At 36.8% G+C, this 17728-nt stretch overlaps 1 protein-coding gene across 2 annotated transcripts in view; it reads left to right on the top strand.

Moving 5' to 3' along the window:
- The window catches only part of jade2 (jade family PHD finger 2), a 120555-nt gene that overhangs the window by 62034 nt on the left and 40793 nt on the right, over positions 1–17728 (top strand). For both annotated transcript variants that reach the window (NM_001374818.1, XM_012958514.3), the window contains 2 exon segments: positions 7813–7980; positions 12581–12697. In NM_001374818.1, the coding sequence (NP_001361747.1) occupies positions 7813–7980; positions 12581–12697 (285 nt within the window).

The following is a 17728-nucleotide window of genomic DNA, read 5'->3' as shown; positions in this document are numbered from 1 at the left end:
AATTGTAAATTATGGAACAATAGAAAGAACACTTCTTAGAGTTACTCTGTGGTGTGTGGATTTCAGGAGAAGGAGGTAGGAAGAGAATGAAGTGGTTGTGGTAAAAGGAATTAAAAGCATAACAAAGAACTTGTAGATTGTAAGCTCTTTTGGGCAGGGCCCTCTTCACCTCTTGTATCGGTAACTGATTGCTTTATATGTTACTCTGTATGTCCAATGTATGTAACCCACTTATTGTACAGCGCTGCGGAATATGTTGGCGCTTTATAAATAAATGTTAATGTAATGTTAATGTAAAAGAACTGAATAGTGCTCTAAAGAAAAAATATTGGATGGGCAGTTGCACTGGAGATGTTGATCTTTATGATGCATCAGGGAGAAGCATTTTTATTGCAGGTGCTAAAATAGGCAAGAAAAACGAATCCCTATAGGGAAGTTTCTGTAATAATACCATTATAATAATATATAGCGATATATATAATATAGCTTATCCTAACCTTTGGGATATCTCACTTCTTAGTGTTCCAAGTAAAATATTCTCAAGAATACTAGAAACCCGACTTAAGGTATAGATGGAACAGTAGCTAATACAGGACCAGTATGGGTTTAGACCTAGCCAAGGTACAGTGAAGCTTCTCATTATTCTGAGGCATATCTCAGAGATAGAGGAACAGTGACTTTTCCAAAAATCGAATGATCTGCCAGTCTTTTTGCAAAGGTACAAAGTGGACAGTATTAAGTAGAGAAAACAGATTCTCTTGCCTGCCTTCTTTAGAAAACCTTGTAGATTATAATGAACATAATCATCCTTATTACAATCTGTCACTGAAACTTTCAATTGTGAAACTGTCAGTACAATTCTTGAATATTTAAAAAAAGTGGTGCTGAGAAATAGGGGAGTACTTATGTGTACTATACATTTATACCATACATAAGTAAACACACCTGGTGATGAACAAAAATTATTTAATCAAATATGACTGGCTGGACTGCTTTCTGTCCCGTGCATTTTGGATTTTCAGTGATGTTATGCTCTTCAAAAGTGCTACGTTCATTTGTTGGGGTATTGGCAAACATTAGGAGGCAGCCATTAGCATTTATGCAAACTCCTATTTGTTTCCCCTCTTATATAATGTGGGCCTTTACTGTTAAAATATAGAAGGAAGCACCTTGGAAAGAGAATTCCTCCTAGGAACACAAAGCTTTTAATATTTTACCTTTGGGGCTCCGCAGGATGCCCTTGGCTTTGCCAATGTTTCGTTTTAGTGAGCATTAGTTTTACCAGCTCTGTCATATGCATGGTCCTACAAACTAGTCTCCCAGACATCGGTAGGCCCTACCAGGACCTTTCCTGTAGTAATCATTATGGTAAGCTGCAATTTTTCCAGATCTTACCCTTCAAATGCAATGAGCATTTAGGCATTTTTCAAAAGGAAACCGTTCCTGGTAACCTGTGCTTTAGTTGAGACCTCTGCTACTTCTTTTTGTAAATCCAGCAGTGTTTTTTTTAATATAACCAACAAATGCTTCTAGTTTCTTATTGATATAGGAAAAGGGACATACACACATGACCAGGGTTTTCTGAACAAGGTGTAAGTTTCATAATGTGGAGCTACTATTAAGCATTTAAAAAGCACAAAAGATTTGCCTCTATTTTCATGGTTGTATTCTATCTTAGTTAAACTTAAAGTGCAAGGTTCTGTAGTGTTGTTAAAGAGAGAAAAAAAAAAATAAACATTTTTGTTTAATGAAGACTATTAAATTAGATTCCTATTTTTTTAAAATTGCTTTTCAAATAATGAGTCTCTGCATAATATATGTTATATCTGCACGTATATATATAATACTCATATCTGTCTATCAGCAGTTGCCATGATTTACAATATATCTTTCATTTTTTTCACTCCTTTTCAGGAGTTGAACTTATGAGCAATAAAGCCATTTTTCAATCACGGTTACACTGCTGGTAAAATGAATGCTTCTGAAAAGAAATAATATTAATAAAATCATACAGCCCCATACGAGAGAACTGAATGGCACTGTTTGAAAAGAGGAAATGGTATATTTATATCTAAGAAATATTGGTTGACACTACCCATTATATTGCAGAAAATCTATAAATGTTTGTAATTGTAAACCAGGCCCAGTGAAGTACCCCATTAGTCCTTGAAAATCACTCCTCTGTAAAAAAGATCACAGGCAAATCCAGCACTGATGTATTGTGTGAATAGGAAATACAATTTTTCTTGAATGGCTTGCAATTACTATATCTTAAAAGAAAATTGCTGGTAGAGTGTGGATCAAAGTACATATAATACTTATATTTTAGAAAAGGTCACTGACTGATTGGAGGACCATTTTAATACCAAATCTAATGGAGAGGTAAAAGTTATTTTCGCTGTGAAAAGGTTAGGAAAAGAAAGTGCCTATTATCATAGTAGAGACAACATCAGAAAGCAAAAGGCAGGAACGAGGAACGCACACCATGTAATTGTGTATCCGTTATCCTTGAAGTTACCAATGCTTAGAAAGTGTTTCAGGAGTGTTTACAGCATTATATCTTACTTTGTGTCCTCCACAGTAAATCTGTACATGATATGAAAGGTACCAGCAAACCTGGTTTATTTACATGTTTGTTTATTCTTTTAGGGCTCTGGCACACGGGGAGATTAGTCGCCCGCTACAAAACTCCCTGTTCACGGGCGACTAATCTCCGCGAGTTGCCATCACCTGCCATCCCACCGGGAAATCGCCGGTGGGATGGCACACGCGGCGGCGCAATTTTGGGAAATCGGCGAAAAAGCCTCGTGAGGCAACTTTTTTGCCGAAATCGCGCCGCCTCGTGTGCCATCCCACCGCTGGTGGGATGGCAGGTGATGGTAACTCGGGGAGATTAGCCGCCCATGAACAGGGAGTTTTGTCGCGGGCGACTAATCTCCCCGTGTGCCAGAGCCCTTACATTTAAGTGTTCTGAATAACTTTAACAATAGTTATTATTTGCTCTTTAGTTCATTGGCACACAGGATAGTTTGGGCCATTTCCCCCCCATGTTTATCTAATGCCTCTAATACCATATACAAAGACTAGAGGGGTGAGGCTTCTGTTGTTGCCCATGGAGATATTTTGTCTACGTGGGATAGTATGGCAGAGCCAACAAAAATGTTTGTTATTGTTTGTAACATATTTAAGTTTAAATAAATGGAAAGCCCACTTATAATTAAGAAATACAGTAAGGAATATGTCTTGCTGTAAGACTATACATTATTAGAAACATGATTGTTCTTGACCACATCCTACCTTGCGGTCCATTTGTTCATTACAACATTCACTTATTAAAAGGCAGATTTGCAAAGGCAGGTAGACTTACAAAAAGGCTCCTGCTGTGGGTGAGATGATGCATCCTGATGCATTTAGGCATTAATGCCAGGAATAGACACATATGCCAGATGCTCATGGATTGGCATGTGCAGCTCTTAAGAGACTACCTGCTGAGAGCAATGTCAGACAAAAGACAGACTGTAGCCTGAGTGCTTTACAAACCCAGCCAAGCTAGAGTTTCTCTATTCCAGCAAAATAAGCATAGCCAGGGAAGACAAAATACACATGTAACTGACCAATTACCAGCGTAATGTAGACCAATTGTATTCATCCCAGTTTCTTCTATTTTTCTTTTTAACCTCTTTAGGTCCCCAGGCCTCAAAGGTCCATTTGATAACAATGCATGGATTAATTAAATGATGCATTAAGATTTTTTGCATGCAAAGCGTTTATAAAGCTAAAACATTTGTCACCTAACAATAAAATGAACTTTACAAATCTTTTAATTACTGCTCTGATCATGTTATCTTTATATTTGATAATACCTAAGGAAGAACACTGCAACTTTGCATTCCATCATACAGTATGATAGGAGAAGTATAGCACCCATCAGCACAATGCATTTTCCTCTCTCCGCTAGATAGAACCACTATAGCCAACTAGCTATAGTTTTTCCATTATATATCATATCAATATATCATTATTCAAGATAAAGCCTCCTCTGTCCCCCAGCTTAGAGCTGTACAATCAATGGCACCCAACCATAGTATATTATTTTAGGGTATGGAATATTAAAATAAAATTTGCTTAAACATTTATTTTCTCTTTCTGTAACTCTTTTAGATTAAAATGTTGTTAAGCCTAGTAATTTGGTTCCAGAGCCAATGCAGACCTCGATATACATGTCATTTAATGGCACTTCTTATTATTCTGTAGCTTGATGATAGGAAACAGACATTATTACAAGGACCTCAAATTTGGCTCTGTCTACTCAAAAGAGATGCATCACAATATAAAATATTATATAAGGCACTACAATTTATTTTAATGAAGGAATAGCCAGATTTTGTGCAGTTTATTTTAGAAAGCATATAATGTGCACGTGGCACAGCAGATTGTGTAGGGAATTGCTGAATAAAGCATCGCTGTAAGTTTTAATCAGAGGTGCCAGTATGAATTATTTTATATTATGTTTATGCTCTCATTCTGAGAACTTCATAAAACTGGCTGAGATTTAGGTTTTTCAGACTTCTTGATTGGGCCCCTGTCATGGGGGATGCATCTGTGTGTAAGGGGGATACATGCAATCCCGTGGCAGCTTGTTGGATATTGCTGCTTAAGCTTATGTGCATTATTTAATTATTAAGTAGAAACTGACTGGCTGCCGCCAATAACTTTTGTACACGTATGTCATAATGGTATGGTATCTAGCATAACAAAGTGGAAACCAGACAGTCCTCTTAGACTTATACCATTAAGGGGATTAATGTTTGAAAAGCAGTGGCAGGTGTTAGCTTCCTAGATTGTGAAACCAGCAACCCACCGTGATTATATAAATAAACAAAATAAATCATGCAAAAAAAATTGAAAATGAGGTGAAATGGCCTTGCCTATTAAATATGAATGGTAACATAAAATGCATTGGTAAATTATTTATTATTTGGAGACCAGCAGTTTTCAGCTAATGCAATTTAATATAGCATCTCCTTTCCAAAGTTTTTTGCAGTGTACTAGAACTGCTAAAAAAAAACAGTTAATCTGATGTCCAGTCTGCACATTCCTACTAATTTCTGTTTCATGCTGGTACCCAAGTAAGACATCCTGCAGAGCTATAGAAAACAATGCAGTAAAATTTAATGGTCATTGCCTCATGTACAACAATTACTACTTTTTTTTTTTTTTTTTTTTGTTATACACAGGATGGTGTTTGCCACAATTTGTTTTTCCCATTCTCCCATCCTGTTACTAGATGGATAGCCCATTTTTGTCAATTTCAACCAACCTGGCTCAGTATGTTTGACTAAAAACAATCCAATACACAGCAAAGTTTCATTCTTGGTTTTAAAGAGCTTCAGTTAGGGCTCTGGAAGTTGTTATCACATTGTCCATTAGTGTGGCACTAAGTGCCACAACAACACTTTTATGCAACCCTAGTGTCCAGGCTTCTGGCACTATTGTGATGATCAAGCAACACCATTCCACTAGTACAGGTATGGGATCCCTTATCCGGAAACCCGATATCCAGAAAGCTCCGAATTATGGAAAGCCTGTCTCCCATAGACCCCATTTAAATCAAATAATTCAAATAAATCAGATTTTTAAAACTGATTTCCTTTTTCTCTGTGAAAATAAAACAGGGCTTTGTATTTGATCCCAACTAAGATATAATTAATCCTTACTGGATGTAAAATAACCCTATTGGGTTTAATTAATGTTTTATTGATTTCTTAGTAGACTTAAGGTATGAAGATCCAAACTACTGAAAGACCCCTTATCCGGAATACCCTTGGTCCCGAGCATTCTGGATAACAGGTCCTATACCTGTACTGGAGACCTTGGCAAAAGGATTACATGGAAGGGACATTGCCTATTGACAGCAGAATGAGGCAAAGGTTTTCTTCAATGTTAATAAAGGGACCTACAATCACAATTTAAATCAGAGGCATATAAGTGAAAAACGCCTCTTTAACACCAGCCAGAGGTGGGCATTATAAGTATCTGGAAATTCCCTTTTTGCTCTGTTATGCCCAGATGTCTGGATGATGTGCTGTTTTTCTTTCCTTTACATGTGTGAGACGTTATTGTAAGCCTCTGAAAGAAATTCCATGTATACCTGGAAAAAATTTTTAGATTTATACTAAACTCCTTCCCTGGGTTGACCGTGGCATTTCTTATCCTATGGACTCCAATAACAAAGAGTCTTTCTAAACATTATTGCTTGTGATGATTCTAAGTGTTGACAAAAGGGCCAAATATTGCACCATCTAACATAATTACCTTTCTTCTTCCAAATCGTGTCTCCCATTTAGTCATGCACAAGCATGAGGAGGCATTGGTGTTGCAGTGGATGATCTACTTTTAATAAAAGTGAAGTACTTGGTGCTTTGATTTTAATTTGTTCATAAATGACCTAGAGGTGGGCATTGTAAGTGCGCTGCCTTTCTTTTTCTGATGATAGTAAGTTGTGCAAAGCTTTGCAGAGAAGTTTGACAAATTGGAAATTACAACTAACAAGCTATTTATACCCTAAATCAGGATCTCCAACTTTTTTTTTCTCATAAGCCACACTCAGATGTAAAAAGTGATGGTGAGCCACACAAGCATCAAAAAAAGTTCCTTGGGGATGTAAAATAAGGACTGTAGATGGCTATTTGGTAGCTCCATGTGGACTGCTAGCCTGCAGGAGGCTCTGCTTGGAGTAAAACAGTATAGCTGTGCTTCCACAACTTGCCTCCAAGCCAGAAATGTAAAAATGGGCACCTACTTCATATCAAGATCAAAGGGGGTGGTGAGCAACATGTTGCTGCCGGGCCACTGGTTGGGGATCACTGTCCTAAATGCTCTTGCTCATTGTAATTGTCTAGGACCATGCACAGTGGAGTATATTTCAGGAATGCATTGGTGAATTTTTCAGCAAAGAGGAAACCAGCCTGGGATCCAGCATTAGCATACATAATCACTGTGCCTGACATATAGGCAGCCCCTCAGTTACTCTCCTTGTCCAGCAAAGGAATTGTTATTGATAATAAAACAGTACTGTACCTGTTAAATAAACTATCATAGCTTCATGCTGATGTTGGTTTTTACTGTTTAAATGTTTTTGAGTTGCATGTATTTGTTCTGGGAATGAATACATAGCCACAGTAGTTCCTCTGTTTTCAATTAGAAATTAAATGCATGTACAGCTTTTGATGTTTATAAATGGTGGGTATTTTATGCCTTCTTATTCCCAGATCTAAAATGAAACACAGTTATGATTCCTATTGCTATTGTAATTTCTGTTTCAGCAGCAAATTGATACAAATATGATTCAAATTAAGTTGCATTGCACTAGGGTTACCAGATCACTTGAAAATTCAGGGGCACGTCTAAGCAAATGCTTGTTGCAGGGCTGCAGTGATTGCATTTACATTTAATTGCAACCAATGCAGCCGTTCCAGCTGGGTTTTCTAGACATCTGGTCACCACACATTACACTAACATGGTAATTATCTCAAAATATTCCGTAAGGCTGCATAAATAGATAAAAAAAAATTAACCTTACCAGTATTTAATTTCTTTTATTTAGCCTGGTTTATAAGTGAATTCCTTACACCATCTCATGTTCTTTAATCCCTTAATTTTATTAATAATAACATGTTTTCTTTATTTTGGTAAAAATGTGCATAGCAAATAGGTGACATGTAATATTCATAATACCCCAATGTATTCTAATTAAAATGCAATATAATAACATATGTTCTTATTTTTAGCTCATCTTTTTATTTTTTGTAGGCTTGTTATGGAATCCTGAATGTTCCAACAGGAAGTTGGCTGTGCCGGTCTTGTGCCCTTGGAGTGCAGGCAAAATGTTTGCTTTGCCCAAAAAGAGGGGGTGCTTTGAAGCCTACAAGGAGTGGGACAAAGTGGGTTCATGTCAGCTGTGCCTTATGGATACCTGAAGTAAGTTTCTAGTCTTCGTGTTTAAAAATGGAAGATACTGGGATTCATGCGTGAAAAGATCAATAGATCAATTTATTACAAATTCTATAAGGCCTGAAAATACTCTCTGTTAAACCAGTTGTGGCTTATTACAATTTTAAATTGGGCATAAAATGTCCACAGGATAAGGTTATAGGATTGCATGAAAAACTGGAACTAGATGCACTGATGCACTGCAATGATTCATATAATGTAAATCGAATAAGTGAAGCAATTTCCACCTGGTAAGATGGACCAGTACCAGAATGGGTCTCCTTTGTTCCTCTCTTGGGTTCAGTGTCACTGTGTACAACTGTTGTAAAAATAAATTGACTCTGAGTAATCATTTAAAATCTGAAAGCAGTTTGTGTTTGTTTATTGCGTAATCCTCCAAATGCCAGCCAGGTTTTACATTTTATTTGCCAGACAGTTTTTGATCATTCTCTTCAGGGGCATTTTTAGTTTACCGTAAATGTGGCCATTCAAGGGCTGGTAAAAGCTGATAACAAACTAATGGTATAAGGCCCTTTGACAGGCCTTCCTGACAAATATCTGCCGAAAAATATGAAAGATATAATTTGGTCAGGCTTTATAATCCTGTTGGAGAGAGGAGCACCTCGGCTCATTGATGTGGTCCTCACCCCGACACCTGCATCCTGACAAAGTAATTCAATCATTTTGCCCAAGGTGGATATATTGGGGTAATATCTTGTTTCATGTCCTCTTTAAGTGTATGACCAGCTTAAGGTTTTAAAAATGTCTGCATTTTTGTGCAGTAAGCCAGTGAAGTGCAAATCTGTATACAGGTATGGGACCCATTATCCAGAATGCTCGGGATCTGGGGTTTTCCATGTAAGAGGTCTTACTATAATTTGGATCTTCTACCTTAAGTCTACTAAAAAAAAAATATATTTAAACAGTAATTAAACCCAATAGGATGGTTTTGACTCAAATAAGGATTAATTATAGAAATCCAAAAAATAGGGAAAAAGCTTCAGTAGGTTTACTGCAAAACATTTATTGTGGGATTAATTATATCTTTGTTGGGATGGAGTACAAGGTGCAGGTATGGGACCTGTTATCCAGAATGCTCCGGACCTGAGGTTTTCCGGATAATGGATCTTTTTAAAAATGTGAATGATTTGATTAAAATGAAGTCTATGGGAGATGCACTTTCCATAATTGTACGTTTTGGATAATGGGTTTTCGGATAAGGGTTCCATTACCTGTATAATATAATACATCCTAAATATGAATGCCAGGCCTCATCTGAACCATTTGATACACAGTGTGCATTGCAAAAATATGCAGCATGTAGAGACTCCATAATAAAAACATTGCACACAAAACATTGCACACAGAGGCAAAAACAACTAATCAAGAACAATGCACTAAAATCACAAAAACCAATAAAACCAATCAAAGCAATGAAAAAAAATATTAAAAGTCTCCCCCAGGAAATGCCTATAAAGTGAAAGAGCTCAAAATCTTAAAAAAAAAACTGTCTGGCAGTAAACGCAAATGAAGTGTGAAATTCTTCTGGCAGAGAGGGCGAGTAGTCTCCTATTAGCAGTGCTTTCCACAGTATACACAGTATAAACTTAAGTCCCTGCTGTAATTGTAATATGAAGTGTATGTTACATTATTTCATTTGACTTAACGTTTTGGGATATTATTCATTTAGGCATGTGTATTGGTCTTGTTTAATGACAGCTCATTGTGCGAGACTCAGTTGGGGGGCACACGTTAGCATCCTTGCCTTGGGTGCAAAAGCACCTTGGCTCTGCTCTGATTTTTGTCTTTGTAATTCCCCATTATCAAATTGCATTTCAGGCATGTGGATGAACTGATAACTGAAATTACACAGCAGGCTTAGCGTTTTCGCTGGTTTTGTGACGTGCTAGCAGTTACTTTGTCTTTATTCACATTCGTGTCTAATGCACCGCCTACACTGTAACTTTGATCTCAAACGCCTACATTCATTTTAGTATAAGCAGCCTATAGATCATGTTTGGAATACAAAGGTACTACTCTGTACATATTTGCCAAGAATCCTAAGCCATAAGACACCTACTGTTACATTCCTTTCTTTAGGTTCAATTCCATCCTTCAGTATCAATATTGTCAAGCAGACCAGTCCCAACTAGAGTTTAACCAATGCAACAGATTTTTTTTGTCATACAGCTCCTCCCTATGCCCATTAAAAAATAGACATTGTGTGTTACAGAAACCTTACATGGCTAGTTACACATAAATGGGACTCATTTATACACACTAGGCAAATCTGCACCCGGGCAGTAACCCATGGCAACCAGTCAAATGTTTGCTTTCATTGTTCAACCTGTAGCTGCCTATAAAAAGCAAAAAGGTTGGTATGGCTTACTGCCCAGGTGCAAATTTGCCCAGTGTTTATAAATAAGCCCCACTGAATCAAATTCATACCAGAGAAAATATGTGAATTGTGCCCCATGGTTGGAACTACAGTTAGGTTGCAGATGCACCTGCCTAGAATGTAATCATTTTGCACCTGGATACCATTCTGATTGGCTGATGGTGGCGCTGAGATATAATACATGCCTGACAGTATCCTTACAACAGATGCACTCACCTATTATAAATATATTAGGAACAGTGAGACATTAATGCATTCAACCAGTAAGACAATTTGTGTGTAAAATGCCCTCCCCTTCAATGACTATATTGACAAACAGTCCCTGTTTCATTAAAGAGGAGGGCATTTTTAGAAGCTGTATGAGCAAAGTGTGTTAATGTCTTCAATATTGGGCAAGTGTACAGGATCTCTTACTTATGTTTCTACCTTAATTACCTAAGATTACCTTAGATTCATTTTAGTTCACTGAAACCTGAGAATCGCTCTCCTAGGGACAGGCCCCCTACTGCAGGAATAAACTGCATGTGCATTTGCTTTAAAACATCAGCACTATTGCTAACACAAGCGTATTTTATGTCTTAAATTACAGACGTATTTGGGAATTATACCAGGGCAGCAATCAAAGGAGTACGAAGGGAACAGTCAGATTGTCCCTCTCAATTCCTGGATACCTGAAATACAGTATTTTGTTATGGTTTGATTACTCCCAGAGGCGTGTCTAATGACCATCTTGCACAAACCCAAGCAACATTATATTAGCTTGATTATAAAATTTTTGATTTAGTATAACTGAAAATAATTATATTAAGGCCACTCTTAATAATCATATGTTAGAATCACATTCTTTATTAACACCTTTTCAAGATGGCCTCATGTCTGCCCCAAAGGGTATGAATATAGGGTAGTAGACAAGGAGATTCACTTGGAGCAACCCATTCTCTGCCACCTCCTTAATGTTCTGTTTCCAACTATGAACAATAATTAACAGAAAATAAAGCTTCTCCATAACTAAGCAAATGTGGGACCCCTTAGAGGACTCCACTTGCCTTTACTGAGAATGTTAGCTTTGACATTATTTGAATAATCACCTATTCAGATCTAGTCATATGACTTTATGTACAGGAACAGAATGAAATGCATATCGGACATTGTATAATATGACTTCAGAATTAAATTGAAGTGTAAATTTACCGACCGCTACATCAGCAAAGAAAAAAAAAAAAAGTCACCCTTAACGTGTACAATTAATTGAGAAAATAGTCTTCTAATAGTAAATGCTAATTAGTGTGTTTATAATTGTTAATCTGGGACCCTGGGCAGTTGCTCTTCTTCATTAAGAATGCACTGTCCCAGGGTCCTTTCTGCAGAGTGCACCACCATCATTTAGGGCAGGGATCCCCAACCTTTTTTACCCATGAGCCACACTCAAATGTAAAAAGTTGGGGAGCAACACAAGCATGCAAAATGTTCATGAGGGTGCCAAATAAGGGCTTTGATTGGCTATTTGGTTGCTCCTGTAGTGACTGGCAGCCTACATGATGCTCTGTTTGGCAGTACAACTGTGTTTTATGCAACCAAAACTTGACTAAATGCCAGGAATTCAAAAATAAGCACCTGCTTTGAGGCTACTGGGAGCAACAGCCAAGGGGTTGGGGAGCAACATGTTGCTTATGAACTGCTGGTTGGGGATCACTGATTTAGGGTGTCTTTCCAATGAGCCAGTGTCACCCCAGATGAGAGCAAACAAGGTGCAGAATTTTTGATAACTGCTTGCTCATACCTTCAATCGGAGCAGAGATACTTGGGAAGAAGAAATCAAATGGCTTCAGCCCACTCTGCAAGATGAACCCTCTTCCTCTTCTTTTCGAAGAACACCAGCCAGGGTTCCTAATTCTAATTGGAATTACTGAGATGGCACCCCACAGGGATGTTAGCTTGCATTGTCCTTTAACATCAACCATTTGTTACCAACTCATTTGAAAGTGTAGTGGTACCTGCATACGCAAAGTGTATAAAAATAAACATTGTCAAATTTTGGGGCAGCATTATGTGATTTTGCTTCCTCTCTTTGTATACACCATCTGGCAGGATCTTGTCACAGTATAATCTATTCTGCGTTTTTCATTTTTGTTTTAATTTGTTCAATGTGTCAGACTAATTTGTAGGTTTGCTAATTAATGTTTTTTGCAGGTCAGTATTGGATGTCCAGAAAAAATGGAGCCTATTACTAAGATTTCACACATCCCACCAAGCAGATGGGCATTATCTTGCAGTCTGTGCAGAGAGTGCACGGGAACATGCATTCAGGTAATTAAGAAATTTGTACAAAAGTAAAGCAATTATTTCTTTTAAAGTGGTAGTTTACTTTTTTTTTTGTTAAGAAATTCTTGCCTTCCACTTCAGTCTTTTTCTAGTTTTTGAGTGTGTGGGGAGGTAGGGGTGGCCACTGTTCCCAGCGGCAAAAAAAACCTGAGGCTACAATTGTATTGTTCCTATTACCTATTATCTATTTTATCCACATTCTGTCCTTTCATTCAAACCACTGCAATGTTGCCTTGGACCCTAGAAACTAAATAGCTCCGGAAAGCTGCCGAAAAGAATACTAAATAATTAAAAAACCATAGCAAATAAACAGAACAACACTCTGAGTCTCAGTTATAGGCTTGTAAATGTATATGTATATATGAGTGTGTGTATATATATATATATATATATATATATATATATATATATATATATATATATATATATATATATATATATATATATACAGTGACTTGCAAAAGTATTCGGCCCCCTTGAAATTTTCCACATTTTTTCACATTACAGCCACAAACATGAATTAATTTTATTGGAATTCCATGTGAAAGACCAATACAAAGTGGTGTACACGTGAGAAGTGGAACTAAATCATACATGATTCCAAACATTTTTTACAAATAAATAACTGCAAAGTGGGGTGTGCATAAAACAGGTACCTCTCCTGCCTACCCCTACTCCTGATGGTTTACCTTTACAGAATTCTCTTTTTCATGTAGTACACCACAAATATTCACTTTTTCCAGTTGCCTTCTACTTTTCACTGTGTTTCTTAAACTGGTTTTAGGTATGTGTTAAATGTAACTGTTTAACATGTTTTTCAGTAGCAGCTCAGTAAGTTGGATTGCTGGCTTACAGTGGGATACAGTAATTGCTTAATCACTAAATCAGCAGCACCGTACCCAAACCCTACTGAGCATGCTCTCTGAGCTTCATGAAATCTGCCATTGAGCCATTGTCATTATTTATGAATTAGGTGCTGATATTTCTTTGTTGCTGCTAAGGAATGTGCCAATGAATACATTACATTTTAACAGTGTGCAAAGTTTTTGTGAGAGGGAGGAAAATAAATTGGTTGATTTTATTACAAGTGAGAAGGGAAAAACTTAAGGCTGTTTTGGGAAAATGTCATTCTTCTATTGACTTAAACCAGAACCATTAATGCAATATTTCCTATGGTTGGAAATTTTTTATGTTATTTAATGCCATATACATGTGGTTTTGCACAGTATTTGTATTCCTTGCCTAGGAAATAGAATATTTTGTATCAGCTTTTTTTTTCTTTACCAGTACTTACTGTATAAAGCAGACTTGCATTTTGTGTCTATTATAATTAACTTAAAAAGGAATTTCCTTGATAAATACACGGTTTGTTGCCATGCTCAATCTTTTAGAGCTCTTATAATATTTCAAGCTACTGCTACTGTGCCATTATGGTTTCCCTAGAATTCCTGGATCTTTCCTTAGCCTTTTCTTACCACTGTCATTTTCCCCTTTGATAGTGTAAGTAACCACTACATTCAGGTTTAACCACAGATGCTCCTTATTGTTCTGAAGCAATTTTCCATTGCTTATTTTAAAACAGATCTGAATGTGTTTTAAAAGCAACAAAGAGGTAAAAAATGCTAAGTATACATTTTTCAGAGCATTTTACAAGTGAAAGAGTAAAGACTGAAATGCAATTAATTAGAATTTTGCCACCTTTTAACCTGTTAATACAGAACTTCTATAAAGTTTTAGTGCAGTTAAATATTGAATATATATATATATATATATATATATATATATATATATATAATATCGTACCTGCATAGACTGCTGTGAATATATACTAATATATAGAGAAGAAATTTTGTTATGCCTGTTATGCCCCCTTGCTTTACTGGTTTTTTTTTTTTTTTTAAAAAGGCAGTTAAATCCCTATAAATAGTTAGTGCTTTGCTAGTTTTACTGCGTTTATATGTCATATTTGTTCTTTCTCTAAAAGGTTTAAACCTATGCAGTAACTTCGTAGTTGAGAAATGGAAAAAGATACACATAAGCCAAGTTTAATCTCAATACATTGTTTGCATTTTAGAAAATGACTAAACAAATTCACTAAAAATACATCAAGATGTTTGGATGGCTAAGGAATGAAAACACTTGGAAAAAGCAGATCAAAATTGGGCTCGGATTATATGCGTTTTAGTCCCTGGAGTGAGGTGGAGCAGTATGCATGGGGGGACTCATAGGGGTGCAGTGGGCAGCCTTTGACAATGCTGGGGCTTTGCCCAAATACCCCTATTTGCAGCTTTGGCCTGTGTTAAATATAAATTACTCTCAAACAGGTTTGGGCCATTGTACACTTAAAGAAGGACTTGTTGCAGAATTGTTCTTAGGGGAATAACCGTTGTCATGGTTTCATGGTATTTTTATTTGCAGGCTAGAAGGAAAACAAGTGATTTGTTTGCTATTTAATATGTTTAATAAAAATAAATACATACATAAGATCCTTAAAATGTTGCTGCTAAATAGTGCCTTGTACATATGATTGTGTTGACTTATGGTATCTCTGTACAGCCTATGGGCAGACTCGGGTTTTCCATTTGTATTAGTCTGACTGGCTGCCATTCTCCAACAACACAGTACTTACTCTTGGGCCAAGAAGCCAAGACAGAGACCGTTCCAGAATATGCAAGATGGAGATATGAGAAAAGAAAACGTACTAGCCCGTCATTCTTTTAGAGCTTACTTTATAGGCCCAGTTCTAAAACTGCATTGTCCTAAATAAGTGTTTACACAATTTCAAACCTGTTGAAATGCTTCTTTTACTTTTGACCACAGTCTCTTTTAAGTGCAATTTACCCATCTTAACACAAGCTATAACTGTAATGTACAGAGCTCGACTTCCACTGGCTTTGTGACCAAAACGTGGCAAATAAAAAGGTTTGCAAACCAATTTCATACACTGGTGGCTTAGTGTACGGTGTGAACAGCCATCTGCTAGTCATGTGTAGTGTACTTTGTAAATGGGAGATCTGACAAGTGCTTTAGCCAGTTTTCAGTTCTAGCCATCACTCCACATGTAAGTGAATGGAAAAAATTTTTTGCCACATGAATTTTTTTTTATAGAATCCACCTATTATAAATATTCAATTTTCAGTTGCATAATTCTGAACAGAAAACTAGCCACTCCTTCAAAATGATGAAGGTGACAGCTGCCTGATCTGCCATTCATAGCATGAAGGAATAGCATAAGTACATCAAATTATTTCTGATGCTTAAATAAAATAAATGGGAAAGTGTTTCAAGAATTCCTACATTGAACTCAAATATATTATTATTTCAGAATTATAATAATAGTGTGAAATGGTATGAAATCTCTTACTATTGCACAGATGTGAACTGTAATTTGCCTTTGCATGGAGTGAAGGTATGTCGTTACAATAGGTTCCTGGAAGTCATAAAATCTATTAGCCTTTTTATGGTTTATTGTTGTGTCAGAACAATGGTTGCCAACAATTTTTCCATTCTGAAAATATATTCTTCATCATTGCTTAAATGTCATTGCTAAATACTTACTGTAGAATGAATGTCCTATCCATATATTCTGTTATTCATAGTTAGCAAGCCACAAAGGAAATTACTTCTGTAAAAAGTTTGTTAGAACTGAGCAGTTGATATATTTTGGAAACTGTATATTTCTTTGGGAAATCTGTATTGTTGAGTAGTTCATTTAACTAGGAATATTGAGTGCATAGACCTGTGGCCTCTTTAGTATGTCTGTATAGAGGGGGAATGCGCAGTGTAGTTACACTGTATTATGCATGTAAGGAGTAGCTACATTGTACTTTTACATCAACTGGGCAAGGATTTATAGAGATTCACACCCCCACACTTTTTGCTTGTCATTGTAACTGGTCACTGCTAACAATATAATAACATACTTGGAACCTTTCTGGGAAACTAGTTGCCAGGGTCCCAGTAGCGCTACGTGGGCATGAAGTTAGGACATAAGAAAACATGTCGTTGAGAACCACCTTGTAAAGTGTGGGGCACTGGATTTATGGAGATTAATATAAGAAATGAAATCCACCTAATTCTTTGTCGGCTTTTAGAGTGCTGTGTGCCATGCCTAATTGTAGAAGAGAATGGCTGCTTTTAGATGTAGTGATGCACAATTGTGTTGGGATACGGTTTAATTTAAATCTATTCATCTATTTAAAAATCTTGCAAACCATTCTTGCTTTACCACCCCCATACTACTTCTTCTAGCAGTATATATCTTTAGCTGGCCATACACGTGGCGATCTCACGATGTTTCGTACGACCGTCGGTCGCACGAAACATCGTCAGATCCGCCACACACCATTCAGGGCTGAATCGGCAGGTAAGGAGGTAGAAACAATAGGATTTCTACCTCCTTCTGCCGATTCAGCTCTGAAGGGAGAATTTTGGTCAGGCGCCTTCTATGGTGCCCGATCAAAATTTTCTAACTTGGCCGATCGGCGAGCCGACCGATTTCAGCAGCTTCCTGCGATATCGGTCGGCTCGCTGACATGCCATACACGCACCGATTATCGTACGAAACGAGGTTTCGTACGATAATATCGGTGCGTGTATGGCCACCTTTAAATTGTTAGACTTGACATATTAAGAGTCAAATGCATTTACAATCTGCCAGGGTAAGATGTTTACATTTCTGTAACATGGTATGGTTACAGTTATTTCCATTTTTTAATTATTTCCAGCATTTTCCGTTTTTTATTCTATGAGAATCAAAGCTGTGTATTGGCAAACAATATTGCAGTGAGAAATACACCAGTACACAACAGTATAAGGCATTAGTACCTAGAAGGCTGAAAATTATATTGAGACCTGTGGGACATTTGGATTGTTAAGAATTTGTAAAGAGATCTGTAGAATGAATGAGACTGCTGGTGGATAAATAAACCACTACACTACTGAATAAATATAACTAATAATGTTAATTAAAACAAATAGATAAACAAGATAGCTTCATAAAAGACAATTATTTTG

The sequence above is a fragment of the Xenopus tropicalis genome, chromosome 3, assembly GCF_000004195.4.
Source record: "Xenopus tropicalis strain Nigerian chromosome 3, UCB_Xtro_10.0, whole genome shotgun sequence".
In the NCBI taxonomy this organism is placed as follows: domain Eukaryota; kingdom Metazoa; phylum Chordata; class Amphibia; order Anura; family Pipidae; genus Xenopus; species Xenopus tropicalis.
Note: the sequence above shows the minus strand (reverse complement) of the source record. Positions and strands in the feature narration are given on the sequence as shown.